Source organism: Myotis myotis, unplaced genomic scaffold (assembly GCF_014108235.1).
Source record: "Myotis myotis isolate mMyoMyo1 unplaced genomic scaffold, mMyoMyo1.p scaffold_m19_p_1, whole genome shotgun sequence".
In the NCBI taxonomy this organism is placed as follows: Eukaryota; Metazoa; Chordata; class Mammalia; order Chiroptera; family Vespertilionidae; genus Myotis; species Myotis myotis.
Genome location: NW_023416313.1, coordinates 72,268,905 through 72,289,076, shown reverse-complemented (window position 1 = coordinate 72,289,076; position 20,172 = coordinate 72,268,905). Strand labels below are relative to the sequence as shown.

The following is a 20,172-nucleotide window of genomic DNA, read 5'->3' as shown; positions in this document are numbered from 1 at the left end:
GTCCTCAAACTTTTTAAACAGGGAGCCAGTTCACTGTCCCTCTGACTACTGGAGGGCCAGACTATAGTTTAAAAAAAAACTATGAATAAATTCCTATGTACACTGCACATATCTTATTTTGAAGTAAAAAAACAAAACGGGAACAAATACAATATTTGTATTTGCATGTGGCCCACGGACCGTAGTTTGAGGACCCCTGGTGTAGATAGTATGTTGATATAATAAGTGCTATGGTGAAAAGTAAATAAGAAAAGGGGATATGGAATATAGAGGGTTTTAAACAATATGGTCAGTGATTTCACTAAGGTAGCATCTGGGTGATGTCTGAAAGAGGTAAGGTGAAAGAGGCATGAGCATGGTCAGGATTTGTGTGTTCTCAGAAGAAGAAATAGCCAATGCAAAGGCCCTGAGTGAGAAGCAAGCCTGGTGTATTAGAAAGCAGCAAGATTTTGGAGAGGTGGTGCAGAGGGAAGGGAGGAGAGAACATTTGGAGATGAAGTCAGAGAAGGATGACCTTAATGGTCACATGAAATAAACAAACTGGTTCTGTAATTTAAGTGCTCCAAAAAGCAAATCCTTCTCTATTTATATGTTGTTTTTATTAATAAAACTTACTCAAAGAGTAAATATGAATACTTACTCTGTCATATTTAGCAACTATTTCAGCTCGCTCCTGGGCAAGTTTGAGTGCTACATCCTGGTCTGAATCTGTGGAGAGATCAAATTTAGATGAACTATTATTTAAGGAATCATAAAGTTAATTAATTATAAAACTGACAAAACAGATACAAATAGAAGAAATCCATACTGCCTAAGATGACAAATCAGCAAAAATCAAATAAACTTAAAAGGATGAGTTAAGTATCTGTAACTACAACCTTAAAATATCAACATATATATCATTTCAATATTATGTATAATATTGAAAAAAAAGCAACTTTGTTATCATAGCATTAACTTAGGGCAGTGGTTCTCAACCTTCCTAATGCCGCGACCCTTTAATACAGTTCCTCATGTTGTGGTGACCCCCAACCATAAAATTTTTTTCGTTGCTACTTCATAACTGTAATTTTGCTACTGTTATGAATCGTAATGTAAATATCTGATATGCAGGATGTATTTTCATTGTTACAAATTGAACATAATTAAAGCATAGTGATCAATCACAAAAATAATATGTAATTATATATGTGTTTTCCGATGGTCTTAGGCGACCCCTGTGAAAGAGTCGTTCAACCCCCAAAGGGGTTTCGACCCACAAGTTGAGAACCGCAGACTTAGGGGCTATGATAAATCTTATCCCTCAAGATTCAATTTTGGATCTAATTTCAGATAAATGAGTATTAAAGGAGAAACTGAAAGTAAAAGCTCTAAGTTTTCAGATGAAGCCATGTGGTAAGAGCATTCAAGGCTCTTAAAAATTATTGGAACTCATCCACAAAGAAAACTAAAGCAAGTTATACTTCAGGAGTTTTTTAAAAAGAGTATTTCCCTTACATGATGAAAATAATCATTTCTTCATTTAACCTCTGAAGCCCTCCCCCCCTTATCAATGTCCCAAATACTATGTGATAATCTTCAATTTTACCCTCCTCTCCGAAAATACACACACACACACACACACACACACACACACACACACACTCTTCTTTATTACCATCAGGTATCTTTCAAAAACACAAATCTGATAACAAAAGTAGAGATCATAACATAAAATAGTATGAATATGACTATGCATACCAAGTACCATGAATAAAAATAAAAGACCAATGACAGATTACATAAATGGTACCACTGATCAATAAGAAATCTTCCTTGATTCCAATGGAAGATTGGGTCAAGGTTATGAGCAAGAAATTCACAAGAGTAACAACAGCAGGAACAACTGTAATATTTGTAATCCTACTAAGTGCTAGTAGAGAATAAGATACTGCCAGACAGCAGATGCTACTGTGAAGAGCACTTCATAACCCTTTAAGATAGGTATTCTATTAATCCTATTACACAGATGAAAAATTAGGTTTAGAGATTTGAACCAACTTGCCTAAGGTCTCAATGCTAGTTAATAGCAAAGCCAAGATTCAAGTCCAGACAGTCTTCACTCCATATAAACATTACTTTATAAAAGTGATGACTAAAGAGAAGAAAAAGAACTTCCAATTAAAGATGGCAGATGGAACACACATATCCATTCCTCCTAAAACGGAACTGAAATGACAATAGAGGATTCTTTAAAGTCCTTCCCTCAAAGGCTTAGAAAATGGTAATTCCTGAGGAGAACAAAGGGTGGGGTTAAAGGCATCAACTCTCTGAGAGTTGAAGGGATGTGCATATACGTACAGAGGTTGGGAGCACAGAACCTCACCCTCCATCCAAAGCATGAAACCAATAGATGTCTAAAGCTGCAGAAGCAGGAAGTGGCAATAGACATGTGTTATCTTGCACTATGGAAGTAAACACAAAAGAATCAGCTAAGGGAATAGGCAGTGAGGAGGAAGGGGTATGGAGTCAGCTATTTTTCAAAATAAGTCTTACAGACTGCTGAATCTTTAAACCAAGTATAGCTCTGATAAAAATAAAATCTAAATTTAAAAGCCATGACACGGGGGGGGGGGGGGGGGGAGGGCAAATCAAACTCATTAAAAACTAAAGATACACAAGTTTTAAAATATACCTTTGCACCTATCTCAGACTAATCAAAAATGCAATGATATTGCTCAATGCTGACAAAAATGTGGGCAAATCTGAAGTATTTTACACTGGGGGTAGAATTATAAATGCATAAATCTTTCCAGAAAGCAATTTGATATCATGTATCAAAAATCTTGCCCTAACTGGTTTGGCTCAGTGGATAGAGCGTCAGCCTGTGGACTCAAGGGTCCCAGGTTTGATTCCGGTCAAGGGCATGTACCTTGGTTGCGGGCACATCCCCAATGGGGGGTGTACAGGAGGCAGCTGATCAATGTTTCTCTCTCATCGATGTTTCTAACTCTCTATCCCTCTCCCTTCTTCTCTGTAAAAAATCAATAAAATATATTTTTTAAAAAAAATCTTAAAAGCAGGCATATCCTTTACCCAACAATTCCACCTCTAGGGATTTATGTCAATAAGATCATCAAATGAGCACAATATTGTTTATAATAGTAAAAATAGCAAAATGGGAACCTGTAAATTTTTAAAACTATATTTAGTAAAAAATGTTTATGCCACTGTTCTTCTTGGTTATATTATAAAATGTCAATATGCCATCCTTTGGGGAAAATGTGAATACGCAATATAATGGTTTGAGAAAATAAAAATGCAGACTAGTTTAGATATTCATAGTAAACTAATGCAATCAGAAGTGTGGGATAATCAACTGTTATATACATACTAGAAGCCCAGCGTGTGAAATTGCGTGGCCCCGCCCATTCACGCAGCCCCACCCACCTGAGCCAGTCTTCGGTCGTTACAGCGTTAGGGTCACTGGGTTTATATAATATAGATTCTTTATCCTATTTTAGATTTCTTAAACTTTGTCAATTCCTCTTTCCCTCTTCTGTTGCCCCCCTTTAAACATTACACTAACACTTCTACAAAAGGGAAGAGAAAGCAAATCAATAGAAATTAAACACAAACTAGAAAACTTGACTAGTTACTAAGTTGCATTTCCATGAACAGAACAGCTAAGCATGAATTTCTATCATGATTAGGCCAATTCAATGGATGAGCATTTTCTATGAATGTATTTTTTTTAATATACAGTGGGGCCTTGACTTATGAGTTTAATTCATTCCGTGATGGAGCTCGTAACTCAAATTACTCATATGTCAAATCAACAGTGAATGAGTGAGACACGTGATACTGGGCTCATGTTGTGGCGTTCACTGTGACGTTTGCTGCGCCAACTAGCGGTGGAGTATCTGAAGCTGGCTCGTAAACCGAATTTTAGCTCGCAACTCAAAGCAAAAAATTGGCCGAGAGACGGCTCGTATCTCGAAAAACTTGTTAGTTGGGACACTCATAAGTCAAGGCCCCACTGTATTTTTATTGATTTCAGAGGAAGGGAGAAGGAGAGATAGAAATATCAATGATGAGAGAGAATCATCAATCTGCTCCCTTCTAGGGGAACTGAGCCCATAAGCGGGTATGTGCTCTCACCGGGAATCAAACCATGACCTCCTGGTTCATAGGTCAACACTCAACTACTGAGGTTTACCAGCTGGGCATCTGTGAATGTATTTTATACCAGTCCTTTATTCCTGCTACCAGTCATAGGAGTCAAAATTTATTTACAACTTAGTGACGAAAAATTTAAAATAAAGGCAAAAACGGGAAACAGCATGGAGTTGGGAACTGATGCAAAGTATCCCAAGAAACATCAGTGTGGCAAACTGAATCATCTCCAGTCTAGAGAATTCCAGGAAAGAAAACCTAACCATATAATAGGCTGTATTGGAAATGGATGAAACTGTATCCTAATTTTATTAAAGAAAGATGATATACTTTACTAGTAAGATGATTAGAATAGTTAATGCTAAATCAAATACATGTTCTTTAAATTCCTTTAGAAATTCCTTATCTTAGTATTTTCCCATGGGGAGAAAATTTCATACTATTAATGAATATATTCTAAAAAGAAAGCAAATTTAAAGTCAAATTAATTTTATAAAATACAGTCAAACCTGCTTCTTTGAATGAAATGGACATGCCAATCTTTTCTAATATGGAGTTTAAAGACATCCTATATAATAAAAGCCCAGGGACCAAATGGAGGAATGACCAGAACGACTGGTTTACCAGTCGCTATGACGTAAACTGACCACCAGGAGGCAGACGCTCAACGCAGAAATTGCCCCCGGTGGTTAGTGCACTCCCAAAATGGAGGCCAATCCCTGCAGGCCACACACCCCACCAGTGCACAAATCCTGTGCACCGGGCCTCTAGTTATTTAATAATCTGTACTGTGAAACAGTTATCTTTAGAATAAGAAATAGCATCCTTAAGCTTAAGCCTGCTATAGTTAAATTGTGTTTCATACTGTCTGATCTATAGTTGAGAAGTTATTAAGAATTACACTCAAATACTTCCTTTGGTTTCATTCTGCTTGCTTACTTAGAAATTGCATTGCAAGAACAAGAGTTTGCCCGAAAACACTGACCACAGGGATATCAACAGCTGTCTCGTGTCTGTGTGCAAGTGTATACAAAGTTCCAGGCACCTCTTAAACATGACAGCTGTGTCACTTAGTACTTACATCATACATCATTCTCAAATTCAAAAAATCTATTACATTATTCAAGCCAAATTAAATCAAATTTAATTCTTATTGACTGTATACCCTATCTAATAAAGAGGGAATATGCTAACTGACCCTCACCCCATCACAAAGATGGTGGTGCCCACAGCCAATAAGGAGGGAATATGCTAATTGACAGCCCTGCCCTCAAAGATGGCGGCGCCCACAGCCAATAAGGAGGGAATATGCTAATTGACTGCTACGCCCTCTAAGATGGCGGCGCCTACAGCCACAAGATGGCAGTGCCCAGTCCTCTCAGCCCCGCCAGGGCGGCAGGTGCGTGGCAAGGCCTGCCTCCAGAGACCCCCAGTCCCCTCAGCCCCTCAGCCAGTCAGGGCCTCCCGAGGCTCAGGTAACCAGGGCTGGCCGAGGCTTGTGCTGCAGACAGTGGCAGCAGCAGAGTGTGATGGGGCATTGCCTTCCCCTGATGGCCGGGTCGCCTCCCGCCCCTGAGAGCTCCCGGACTGTGAGAGGGGGCAGGCCGGGCTGAGGGCCCCCCCTCCAGTGCATGAATTTTTATGCACTGGGCCTCTAGTCTAATATAAAAAGGTTTCAAAGTTTAAGAGGCAAATTTTAAAAAGGATAAAAGGTGTTTAGATTAAATAATACTCAATGATACATGAAAACATCTCTGAGTCCAGATTTATGAAAGAAAATGACAACGATAGCATCTTAAGAAGTGTTTTATAACATTTTAAGAAGACCATTATTTCACTTAAACACAAAAACTGTTAAAAAATCAAGTATCCTCCTGAATTACATTTTTTAAAAGCAGGCACTGTAACTCAGTATTACTCAAATTCAAATAAACAAGTCATTCAAAGTTGTTAAGTTTCAAATTCAGTCCCATAAAACAAAATTTACAGGAAACTATTTTCTTGGTGTATATTTTGAAAGATGAACATTGAGTATATATAAATCAACAATTTTAATTTAAAAATTACTTTACCGTTTGTTAGATACCCATTCTCGCCTTGGGAATTAACAACAGCTTCAGTCCTCATCGAGTAAAGTTATCTATTCCAAGCTTTCATTATTAGTTTATAATTCTAAAGCACACCAAGAGAGTTAGGTGGTACCCCACACATTCTGCAACAAACTGAAACAGAAAAATGGAAGGCAGCTCTGCTTTACTGGTGAAACAAGCACAAGAAAGAAGACATTTCAGATACATTCTAAAAGAGAAAAAAGACCTTGCTGTGGTTACACAAACCATAGATATTCAAACAAAGATGATATTTGTTGAGGGTAAAACATGTCTTTCAGGCTAGATCCCAAGTATGAACCACACCAGCCTACACCCAGCATTCCATCTAATAACAAACAGGGGCTTTAAACAAGCAGCTTCAGAATATTTCTTACTCTTGTAATTCAAAACTAGCCACATTCTTATTAATTTTAATAAAGTTTGCCATAGAGTAACAAAGAAAAATTTTATTTAAAACATTAAAGCTAAGTAGAAATGCTCTCCTCCTCAAATATATTTTATATTGTAACATAATCTTAATGATAATTTTTAAAGTGAAAACTGCTGTTTCAGGCACTGAGCAAATATATGCTAAATTCTGAGATGTTTTGTACTTTTTAACATACCACACGTATACAAATGAAACATGTTTTATATAACCATATATAACTATTGTAGATAGCACTGTGAAATTTTCTATTCTATTTGTTCTTTCCTCTTCTCTCCTTTGCTTCCTTCTTCCTTGCTTTCTTTTAAAAGGGTAGGGACCTACAATTTGAAAAGTAATAGCCAGATTAGAGGCATGCTTATGAACATTAATTACACTAAACTGGAATCTTTAGAATAAGAAATAGCATCCTTAAGCTTAAGCCTGCTATAGTTAAATTGTGTTTCATTGTGTAACGGCTGTGTTTTCTAGGTTCCAGTAACTTTCCAATCTTATCACACTACATGCCGTGCTGGGCATTTAAATGAATAAGTTGATGCTCAGCTTAAGCCAGTTGTAACATTCAATATATGCAAAAAAAAAAAAAAAAAAAAAAATCTCAGAAGTTTAGAGAGAGGGAAAAATGTCAAGTCATATACCACAGCATAAGAATAAGGCTGGCAGCAAACTTCTTATCAGCTAGAAGATAATGAAGCACTATTGTCAAAGTTCTGAGAAAAAATGATCATGAACTTAGAATTCTATACCAAGCCAAACTATCAATTAAGCATAAGGAAAAAATAAAACCATTTTTAGATATTACAAAATAATGTAAGCTGAAGAATGACCCCCAACAAATGTCCACATCCGAATCTCTGGAACCTGTGAATGTACCTCATATAGCAAAAGGAATCTACAGATAGAATTAAGTAGGGATCTTGAGATGGGGGGATTATCCTACACCATGCAGGTGGGCCCAATGTCATCATAAGGCTCCTTATAAAAGGGAGACAAGAAGGTCAAAGGAGCAAGTAGGAGATGTGACAATGGAAGCAAGAGGTTGCAATGATGTGAGGAAGGGAGGAGTCCTGTGGCCTCCAGAAGTCAGAAAAGGCAAGGAAACGAATTCTCTTTTAGTGGCTCCAAAAGGAACCAGCCCTGATGACACCTGACTCCAGCCCAGTAAAACTGACCTCAGACTTCTGGCCTCCAGAACTGTAAGAAAATAAATTTATAGTTACAAGTCTCCAAGTTTGTGATAATTTGTTACAGCAGCAATAAGAAACTAATACAAGAATTCAAAGTTTACTGCCTTGCAATGTTTCTCTTAAGAAGGCTTTGAGAATATACTACAGAAAAACAAAATAACACCAACCAAGAGAATTGACAAAGACTGTCTCCTTGTGCAAACATCAACCAGGCTCCACAGAGCCCTCCTCTCAAGTAGGCCCCAAACTTGGTCTCCTGTTCTGTAATCCACCGGCCTAGCCCAATTTTAGCAACAATCCTGCTAAGTCAGTTGAGTGAGAGTCGACCCCTCCTCCCCCCACAACCCTTGATATCTGATCACCTTTGATACCTGGTCAGAATCCTCATTCCCCACCCTTAATATTTGATCACTCTTGATATCTGGTCAGATTCCTCACCCACCACCTTTAATATCTGATGACCCTGGCCTGCCTTTATCAATAATCCTGTTAAATCAATTTAGGAAGAATCTCCCTGTCCTTGATGTCTCCTCTTAGTAATTGTGCATCCACCAAATTCTTCGCTTTGCTTGTTGGCTATAAATCCCCACTTGTCTTTATTATATTCGAAGTTGAGCCCAACTCTCTCCCCTGTTATTATAGTTTTGATACCTGATGCAATATTCCTGGGTAAAGATTTTTTTACTGTTAACAAGTGTCATAATAATTTTTCTTTAACAGATAAAAGAGGGGCAGACACAGGATCCATAAAATCTCAGAAAGCTAAAATTAGACATTTCCAGATGCCAACTGTGTAATTGCCTAGAGCAGTGGTCGGCAAACTGCGGCTCGCGAGCCACATGCGGCTCTTTGGCCCTTTGAGTGTGGCCACAAAGTTTCAATCGCACTGTATGTGCGCACCCACACGTGGTACTTTGTGGAATAGCCACACTCAAGGGGCCGCAGTTTGCCGACCACTGGCCTAGAGAGTAACCAGCCTATATTAAAATAGGAAACACAAAGTTTCTCAATAAAAATGTGTATTCCAGACAACATAGATCCTGGATATTATTAATGATACAGTAAAAGCTTACATATGAAAAACACTTAAAGAAGATGAGGGGACTATTAGAAATCTCATAACAAGCAAAACAGTGTTAAGTCAATCAAATATGACGTAATGTACAAAGGGGCATGGCTGTGAATCTGATGGTATATGAAAAAGTGAGTTCATTTTTCAATATTAGGATTATATTTCCTTCCTATATACCTCATCATAATATTTAAAGTTAAGGTAAATGATATTAACATTATTGTTAGAATATCATTAATATGATTACTGAACTCTGATCTGCACAAATACACACACCCCACTCCAAACCTAACCCTCCATCCTAGAAGCAGCCACTTTTGCCTACCAAAAGCACTCTCCACACCACACACGGACCTGCATGCATGCAGGCGCACACACATATATTTAAATCTCTCTCTTCCGCTCAAACACTAGAATCATCTTATAAGTAATCCAACACCTTACTCTCTTTTGCTTAACAGTACATCTTGGAGATTGTGCACTTCAACACCTACAGATCTCCCCAGTGGTGTGCCAATAAGGGTTTAGCAACTTCCGTGCTGTGGTATTCCCCTATGATGGCCAATACCAAGCTACCAAGGTGATGTCACTGAACAGAAAGTTCAGCTGGTTCCAATACATCAGTGTTTCTACCTCAACCTTCTTGATAGTTGTAAAATTTCCTGATACATTAACATAATTTATTCAACCAATCCTCTCTTAGGAATTTGAACTAGGATAAACTGAGAGAGTCCACTTGCAATGGGAGTTAAATGAAACATCAGGAGGTAAAAAGCACAATAGTCAATAGTGACCAAGACAGCTGAAAAAAATGAGAAAGCAGAAATGACCAGTAAGCAGAAAAAAGCAGCTGTTGCAGAGAGGAAAATAGTACCTAATATACAGAGCAAAGCAGAGTCATCACCAGAGAGACCCTTTTGCCTCAAAAAGAGTCAGCCCAGCCCTGAAGCCGCTTCATGCTTCAGTTCCTGGTAGCTTTCATTTCAAGTTCAATGTATTCACATGGCACATACTCATTTCCTGAAGTAATATGAATGAGTTATTCATGTCTGTGATTTGAGTTCCTTAATTCCATCTCATCTTTCAACCAAAAGAGGGTCTATGAATCAACAGTACCTAAGCAACGGTTTCAGTTATTTGGATTGCTTCCTCAATATAACACTAAGATATATCAACAATAAAGATTCTTTAATTTGGCTCAAATAAACTCACAAAAATTAAAAAAAAATTCTTTAAATTGTAAAATCTTAGTAGGCACCACTACTAAAACTTCAATGTTTATTTTGCTGTGCTCTAGATCCAGGCTGAAAGGAATGCTCAGAGGAGAAATAAGCAGAATTAAGCAGATCAACTACAAAATACAACTAAAAACAAACAAAATAAAGGAAGGTGCTACAGTCATAAGATAGCCTGAAATACCACTTATTTTAATAGGCCATTCTGTGCAAGATGAAATTAAATATGGGCACCTCAAAGTTACATATACCTGGTTCCCTCCCCCCAAGAAAGCTTATTCTTAAATAGCATCCTGGGATACTGAAGAAGCCTAAGCCAAAAGCAACATCTGTGGTCCTGTGAGAAAAACTGATCCAAAATCTCCTGTCCCTTTATTCCCTCCTTTGGGGTGGAGGTGGGGGTGTCTATAATCCAGTGCTCCTTTACACTCCAGCCCAGTCCCATTTATATCTCTCATAACTCCGTTAACTCTATGTTAAACAAATGTCTTATCAAAAAATGCACAACCTCAAAAACCCATTTATCTCCTTCCTTTCCCCACAGTGTAATAATCTTAGAAAACTCATCTGGCTTCCTTCCCTCTTTCTCATGTTCACTTGGTAACAACACAACAAAAGATTCTCATCATAGCTGCCTTTATAAAAACAGTATAAACAATCATGATCAAGGAGGGGAAAGCCAAAGGCTGAAAGCTAAATGCATGAAAGAACCAATGCCATAAACCCAACAATCCTCAAAGATGCTATCCTGAAATAGAATTTTTTAAAAAATATATAAAGTCCTAACCGGTTTGGTTCAGCGGATAGAGCATCAGCTTGCAGACTGAAAGGTCCCAGGTTCGATTCCGGTCAAGGGCATGTACCTTGATTGCGGGCACATCCCCAGTAAGAGGTGTGCATGAGGCAGCTGATCGATGTTTCTCTCTCATCGATGTTTCTAGCTCTCTAGCCCTCTCCCTTCCTCTCTGTAAAAAAATCAATTAAAAAAATATATATTTTTTAAAAAACAATAAAAGATATGAGAAAGCAAAGTATCTTTGGCAAAGATTCTTACTTTTTGCAGTGAATGTATATCTGGTAAATAGTATATAAATCCAATTTTAAAAACAAATTGATATATTAAGCACTTAACTGATTAATTCACATTAATAATTAATTTTGAGTAATTTTTCCTATCCTTTTAAGAAATATTTAGTGAGCATTTACCATGTGCTAGAGACACTATGATAGATCCTAGAATATAGATATCCCTTCACTGCAAAAAGTACACCTTTGCCAAAGATTCTTAGCTTTCTCATATCTTTTATTTGTTTTTTTAATTCTATTTCAAAATACCATTTAAGATTCTATTGAGTCTAAAATTCAGATATGAGAAGTCACGATCTATTTCTAGCACTTCTGATTATTTACTAATCCTTCATATCCATTAAGGAATGAATGGATGGATAAATAAGCAAACAGATGGAGATGAAGGAGTGAATGTATGTATGTCAGGGACTCTTAAATGATGCAGAAAACCAGAACTTGTTATCTCTACATTCTAATCCACTCTTCTCCACGTGCTTTCCCTTTACCTAGTTTCCAATCTACTCACAGAATTTCAGTCTCTCTTTCTGTTCTGGAAGGTCATGTTGACTTGGCCGTGTGCTTCCATCAGGCTTCAAGTAACTCTGAACTCTCTCCCCACTCTTCCCTTACTCCTCTCATGGGGCAGGAGTTGGGGGGTCAAGGAGTCTGAAAGGAGCACCTGAGCAAGGCTGAGGCCAAGCTCCAGCCCTTCTCTCTCAGCCACCCTGTCCCTGGGTGCAGGCCCTCTGCTCTGCTCTCCATGTAGGAAGGCAGCTGTCCTGAGGGGAGGCCTAGGGTTGCTTTTCTGGGGGTAAGTCTGTCTAAGTCAAGACGAGGTAAATAAACCCTTTCACTTCAGATCTAATGTCAAGTGTCCTGCAATCAGCCAAGAGGAGTCATTCTGATCTTTATCTGTCATTCTCCTGTGTCTTAGTTCTCAAAGAGAATAATTATCACTACTGGTTCCCTAGAACTCCCAATCAGACAAGTAACTCCTACATTTATGTGTAAAATGATTCACATAGGAAAAGGATATGAAGTGGTGTAATATTACTTAAATAAATACCATTACTACTGATGAAAAACTTAATTACTGGTTGTTGAATATAAGTGTAATTCCCATGTTGGGGGCAGGGTTGAATGATGATACAATTGCCAACAATAGATACTTAGAACCAAGACAAACATGAGTCATTTTACTCACTTAAACCTGCCTACACTTGCTGGCAAACTCGAGATTATACCCTAGCTGCAATTCCGCCAAGCATGATCGTTTTAATAGATGACACAAGACTGGTTTGTAACAACTCCTTGTTTGTGGATACTTTATAACCTGTTTCGTCAGAGTTTATTGCTGCCAGACACCGTGCTGGGCATTTATATACATAATCTCATAATCCTCACAGTGAACCACCTACTCTGTTAGTTTAATACTATCCCCAGTTTACATACTGAGTGAGGAGTCTGAGGAGTAGCGAGGTTATGTCATTCTGATCCTATGGTAAGTAAATGACAGAGCAGGACTTCAAAATTAGGCTTTTTAATTTCAAAGCCCTGTTTCTTACCACCAAGCCATTTCGCTGAAGTTTAAGTGAAGGATCCTTTTATATTTCCTCTTACTTCTGCTATTTCTTTTCTTAGAAACGCCTATGAATTCTTAACGGTTGTGTTTTCTAGGTTCCAGTAACTTTCCAATCTTATCACACTACATTGTCAATTATTTGTGCAAAATGGAGGCCAGTAGTGTTGTAGAGGATCCAACAGCCATTAATATGAAATACTTTTTGTAACCATAAGCAACTGTACTGGCTCTGTTACGTTTTAGGAAAGTTGTGTGTTTTAGGAAAACAACAGAAAATAATTGAGGAACATTTAAAAAATTGACAGAATATTCACCAGTGGATACTGATATTAACTTTACTAAAATATACTTTTACTTGATGATAAAATCAAATGCCTTTATTAGTAATTTCTATGATTATAGAAACAATTCTGTTGAATCCATATTATTTACTTAAATTTCATAACTCTTTCAACTGATTCACAATTATAAGCATGTACAGTTATATTCATTACAACAAAAATTTGTGTTGAAGTCAGCCCAAGGGGTTGAAGAATGAAGAAACGATACAAATGCAGCTAATTCTTATAGACCAAATATAAGACAAAAGGGATGAGAGAATTCACAGACTGCCCACCAGAACAACTGAGTAGCACACAGGAAGACTTGTATTAATACACTAGAGGCCCGGTGCATGAAATTCGTGCACTGGGGAGGGGGAGGGCAGTGTCCCTCAGCCCAGCCTGCACTCTCTCCAATCTGGGACCCCTCAGGGGATGTCCAACTGTCCATTTAGGCCCGATCCCTGTGGACATCCCTCTCACAATCCGGGACTGCTGGCTCCCAACCGCTCGCCTGCCTGTCTGCCTGATTGCCCCTAACCGCTTCTGCCTGCCAGACTGATCACCCCCAACTGCCCTCCCCTGCCGACCTGGTCACCCCTAACTGCTCCCCTGCAGGCCCGGTCACCCCCAACTGCCCTCTCCTGCTGGTCCAATCGCCCCCAACTGCCCTCCCCTGCCGACCTGGTCACCTCTAACTGCCCTCTCCTGTTGGTCCAATCATCCCCAACTGCCCTCCCTAGCCGGCCATCTTGTGACCACATGGAGGCCGCCATCTTGTGCGAGGGCGTGAAGGTCTATTTGCATATTGCCTCTTCATTATATAGGATAAACAAGTTCCTGAATGCCCTTAGGTTCAAATTGGATCAGAAGGTCATCAAAAACAAGCAGTTTAGGACATAATCAATACAAATGCTCATATCACACTGAAGCTGTCATCCATTTAATCATTTGAAGAAGAACATGAACTGATAACATTGAAAAAGAGTGCCCTAAGCTCCAAACACAACACCACATAATTCTCACAACATGCACTTGCAGTCAACATAGCTCACTAAACAAATCCTAACAGGGGTGGGCAAACTTTTTGACTTGAGGGCCACAATGGGTTCTTAAACTGGACCGGAGGGCCGGAACAAAAGCATGGATGGAGTGTTTGTGTAAACTAACATAAATTCAAAGTAAACATCATTACATAAAAGGGTACGGTCTTTTTTTTCAATAGTTTTATTCATTTCAAACAGGCCGGATCCGGCCCGCGGGCCGTAGTTTGCCCACGGCTGCCTAAGAACATTATAATGTATGTGTGTTTAATATAAGTATTCTTTACATTCTGTTACTCTTATTGTGCTAATAATATTGTGTTAGGATGACTTGGATAAGTAAGATTTATTTTACATTAACAAACATCAAAAGTGCAACACATATGTGGTGGTCTAGATGAATTAAGTACCAACTAGGGAGCTGGGCTCCTAAATCATAGCTAGCATTTATTTTGCATGATATAAATGTTTTATGTATAATATTTCATTTAATGCCTTCATATCAAAACTATGAGGTAGATATCATTATTGTTCATTTAGCAGATGAGAATTTGTTAAGTTAAATAGCTGGCAAAGATCACACAGCTTTGAAATTTAGAAGGGGCATCTGGAACAAGGCAAAAAGTCTCCAGTGCTCTTAATCACTCTACACGGCCTTTGAAAAAAATAAAATGGCAAGCAAATGAACGAAGGTTTATCAAGAGAATCTGTCAACGGGGATCCTCAAAGCAAATAAGGGAAACAGGCAGGGAAGTGTCCACCAGTCAATAGGAGGACAAAAGGGGTGTTTCTGAATAGAAAAGAGGCCAGAAAAGCTGTTGGGGAAAAAATGAAGGCTACTCGGGAAAAATAGTTTATTAATAGCTCACGTTTGTTTAACTGTTATGTGTCAGTCACTGTGCTAGGTACATACATTATCTTATTTAATATTCAAATAGCCCTACTGTCATTTACATTTTAAAAAAAACTTAGAAGTCAAGCAACTTGCCCAAGGCTATATTAGTGTGGGAGCCTCAATTCACACGGACATCCAGAAGGCTCCAAAGTCTGTCCTCTTGCTCACTATGCTGAGAGACAGACAGAGAGAGAAAAAGGGAGAGAAATGTGTCTGTGAACCTCTAAATTAATAAAGTGTAAGCTACCAGCTAGTGCATAGGAACCAGGAAGCAGGTGCGTGGAGTTCAGTGCTAAAGCCTCCATGCACTGGTATACTTCCTCAGTAATACCTACTCCCTCCTGACCCAGTACAAAGAGAAACCTCCCAGGTCTGCCAATGATGACTTCCCAAATTACTAATTCCTGTACCTTTCCAGATAGCCAAGTTCCCAAGGTTTTACTCCATTGACACCATAAAGCTGCCACAGAGTTTTAAGGATATAAAATAGATTTCAATAGTATCTAATTATTATGAACAAGCAAGCAAATATTTCCAGATGTTAAACTGGGACAACTATATATTGCTTTCATATATGACTAGGTACAATTAAGCTTAGTTTTTTATGCTATACTAGTTATCAACTGCCAGACCCTGGTCAGAAAACAGGGAAATGTGAGCTCCCGGTCAATGGATTTCAGTCTTTAACTTATACTCTCTGTTCAATATAACCCAGTCCCCACTCTTTATTTTTTTCAAACGCTTTAAAACCGAATCTTGCCGAAACCGGTTTGGCTCAGTGGATAGAGCATCAGCCTGCGGACTGAAAGCTCCCGGGTTCGATTACGGTCAAGGGCATGTACCTGGGTTGCGGACACATCTCCCAGTGGGAGCAGTGGGAGATGTGCAGGAGGCAGCTGATCGATGTTTCTGACTCTCTATCTCTCTCCCTTCCTCTCTGTAAAAAATCAATAAAATATATTTTAAAAAAAACAAAAAACAACGAATCTTTATTTTTTCTTTATATAACACATATGTTTTTCAGAGTAAAGATTCATCAACCCTAAAGTATATCAAACTTTAAAAAAACAGTATTTCCAACACTACTACTGGCAATTTGTTAACATATAATATTGTACAAAAACTTTAGTATTTTCCTGACAAAGAGGTCTTAATAAGACAAAGTTAATATTTTCACAAAAGCTAAAGGAATAGGGAGTAAATTTATTGCATCATTGCCTCAATGGAAGCACAGCTGTTTCACACAATGCACTTAGTAAAATTATTGTGTCAATTCGATTTGAATATCATCTTGGAACATAAATGTGCATAATTTAAATTATTAGCTTTTGACTTATACCAAAATATAAGTGAAAGAATTTTCAATCTGAATTAGAGCAAAATCAGCAGTGCAGCACATTAATACTGTAATATCTTCAATAAGTAACTAGGACCAATGAACAAGTCCTCTTCACTTTTGGCATTTTGTTAGTCAAGAACAGGTTAAGTAAGAAAGTTCCTTTAGCTTTATAATGAGACATTTGGAAAGTGATTATATAATTAGCCACCATTTTTGTAGTCATCTGTTTATTCAGAAGTGCTGATGGAGAGCCAGCCGTGTGCTCTGGACCCTTCAGTGGAGGGGACAATCAGGGAGCCTGCCCAAGGTAGCGGAGGACTCCAAACACCACATCATGATAAAGGCTTCAAGAAACATATACATACACTATGCTGTGAGAACATACGAGAGAGAACTGGACTCTGGTTGGGGGAGTTTGGAAAGACCTGAGAAAGGTAACCTTTAATTTGACATCTCAGCTGTATTTGACAATATAAAATATTTCCTTAGTCTTGAAATTCACTGCCTAAATTGTACAACGTCCCCTCAGTTCTCCTACCCTTGCTATTTTTCCCCTCAATATTCTGTGTTAATTCCTTCTCTTCTGCTTCTTCTTGAAATATGAGGTTCCCTAGGATCTGCTCTCTAAGAGTATCTCTCAACTCATCCTTGGCATTTGAAAATTTCAACATTGGAGCAACTCCTGAAGGCCATGACATGTAACAATTGGCAATCTTTTCCTGAGGCATGAATTTGATTCAAGGATTGTCAGTTTGAAAGCAGGTCACCTGCCCAGTGAGTGAGCCTAAGCTACCTGGCTCAAGCCTATCAAAGTAGCTTTGCTTTTTTCTCTACTCATTATCACAAACACACTAAGTACCATGGTTGGAATAAAACAAAACAAAGGAAAACATAAAATGTAATGGCCTCAAAAAGAAAATAAGTAATATTTTCTAAGTAGTTCTGAATTGAGGGATTTACTAAGGTAACGCTGAGGCAGTATATGAACCTGGGCCTGAGATCCCAAGGACACCAGATGGCCAGAAAAAACACACCAGATAAGCTAACCACAAGTATGTCACCACCCCTCTATTCCCTGCTCAAAAAATGCAAAATTTTATCTCCCTTCTAACCACTTGTTTCTCCTACCCAGACATGGAAAATTCCACAAGCCCACCTTTTTCAAAAGTCTCACTTTTTCATGCAAGTCTGCTTCATCCTCAGTTTATAGAAGCATCCAAGCAGAGCCAGCCCCATGGTCAATTCAGAAGACCTTCATTCTCTCTCTGCTGCCTCCCCTGTGCTTGAGCATAAGCTTAAAAAAATCTGTCCAAAAAAATTTCTCTGGGGTTTCCTCTTGATCTCTATCTGGGGAACCCAAGAACCCCAATGCCAGTAACAACACAACATAAGCCCTCTAGATGTGATCTACAGAGGTCTTAAGTGACAGATACCACCACAAGTGAGCCACCCAACACCTAGAATTACTCCAACACCAAACAATAAATCAAATACTATGCAAAACAAGACAAATAAACAAAAAAGTCCATAAACAAAAAAAAAAGACTGGAATGAAATACACCAAAATGTTAACAAACATTTTAACTTCCAAAAGGAAGAAATAGGAATAATTTTATTTTCCTTTTACATTTTTGTATTTTTTTCTGAATGACCAATAAAACATATATATTAATCTATCTATATCTATCTATATAAAAGCCTAACTGACCATTGCAACCAGATGACCAAACAGGCTGCATGGGGTGACCAGGCTGGCAGGAGGGTTAGTGAGGGGCGACCAAATACCAAGCAGTAGGCTGCATGGGGCGACCAGACCAGCAGGGGAGTGAGGGGCGACCAAACGACTGAGCAGCAGGCTGCGTGGGGAGACCAGGCCGCAGCGGGGTTAGGGAGGGGCGACCAAATACCAAGCAGCAGGCTGTGTGGGGCGACCAGGCTGTCAGGTGGGTTAGTGAGGGGCGACCAAACGACTGAGCAGCAGGCTGCATGGGGCAACCAGGCTGTCAGGGGGGTTAGTGAGGGACGACCAAACGACCGAACAGCAGGCTTCATGAGGTGACCAGGGCAGCAGGGGGATTAGTGAGGGGTGACCAAACGACCAAACAGCAGGCTACGTGGGGCAACCAGGCCGGGGGTGGGGGAGCAGTTGGGGAGTTGGGGTGATCAGGCCAGCTGGCAGAGGCGGTTAGGGGTGATCATACCGGCGGGGGGGGGGGGGGGGAGTGAGGGGTTATCAAGCCGGCAGGCAGAGGCGGTTATGGGTGATCAGGCTGCCAGACAGGTGAGCAGTTAGGAGCCAGCAGTCCAGGATTGTGAGAGGGATGTCCTGGATTGGAGAGGGTGCAGGCTGGGCTGAGGGGACCCTTCCCCCACCCCCACCATAATTTTGTGCACCGGGCCTCTCATTTTATTATAAAATGTATGTTTTAGCCCTCGCTAGTGTGGCTCAATTGGTTGGAGCATTGTCCAGTACACCAAAAGCTGGAGGGTTCAATTCCCGGTCAGGGATACAAGAATTGATCAGTGAGTGCATAAATAAGTGGAACAACAAATTAGTGTTTCTTTCTCTCTCTCTGTCAAAATCAATAAATAAAATAAAAATAATAAAAGCAATAATCTTACATGACCTAATACATGAAAGGAGAGGAAAGTGCTGCCACTGGGCTCCAGGTTCACATTTAGGATTCTTTACAGTAATTTATCCATTCCATCCCCATCCCAATCTCTCACCCTCAATTACCAGGCCAAAATCGTATACATAGGTTCAATCATTTTCTAAATCCATATTTTACACAGTAGAGTAAGACTCTTTTAAAAAAATCATTAAGAAAAAAAACGAGCCTCTTCCAGAATGATGTACTAGTATTTAATGAGTTATGCCAATTTCTGCATGAAATCTTACCTTATCTCAAGACGATTGACTATAAATAAAAACACATTTTACATAAGACAGCTGTCATCTTTCTCACTGTGTTAAACATTTCTTACAAAGCACTGTTTAAACTCACTGAGTGCACATCTGAAATTATAGAAGGTGTTTATAATAGCAACACCAATTCCTTCTTTATAAGTAAGGCCAACTTCACAGTGCAGCAGCAAAGACTGCAAACAACGTAAGTACACCAATTCAGCTATTAAAAATCATGAAGGAAAATTATGTACTGATTTGAAATTATTTCCAAGATATATTGTAAATAGAAAAAAAAGCAAGGTTCAAAACAGTCATACAACATATGGTCGGGGATTAGGGATGCACATAAATATACAAAGTTAATAGTGGTTATCCTGGGGGAGATCAAAAGTAGATAACTGAAATGATGCATTTTTCACTGGATACCTTTAGTAGACCTTCAATTTTTACCATGTATATGTTCTACCTAGTCAAAATATAAAAATCATTTAAACAATTGTAAAGATAATGTTAGGAGGAAAATTCCCTCTACAGGGAAAAGTTGAAGATTTAATACTATTCCAACATAGCTACTTCTACACAAGCAAATGGTTCCCTTCTTTACCACACCCTTCTTTTAGCCCCCAGTGATCGGGAACATTAGAAGGGTCAAGAATAAGCCACCTTAGCCCAGCCTCAACCCATGAACCAAGAAGTCACTTGTTCAATTCCTGGTCAGGGCACATGCCTAGATGGCGGACTCCATCCCTAGTAGGGGGGGCGTGCAGGAGGCAGCCAATTGATGATGTTTCTCTCTATCTCTCTTCCCTCCTCTCTCTCTAAAAATC

General features: G+C 39.0%; 1 protein-coding gene across 8 annotated transcripts in view; it reads right to left on the bottom strand.

Moving 5' to 3' along the window:
- The window catches only part of USP6NL (USP6 N-terminal like), a 179,389-nt gene that overhangs the window by 74,107 nt on the left and 85,110 nt on the right, over positions 1-20,172 (bottom strand). For 6 of the 8 annotated variants that reach the window (XM_036341229.1, XM_036341203.1, XM_036341238.1 and 3 more), the window contains one exon: positions 641-708. Coding sequence is in view for 4 of the 8 variants with exons in the window: in XM_036341203.1 (XP_036197096.1) it covers positions 641-708 (68 nt within the window). In the remaining 4 variants the exon portion in view is untranslated. Of the gene's footprint in view, positions 1-640; positions 709-6,227; positions 6,446-20,172 lie in introns of those variants that run through there. The other 2 variants (XM_036341211.1, XM_036341186.1) reach the window with 2 other exon arrangements.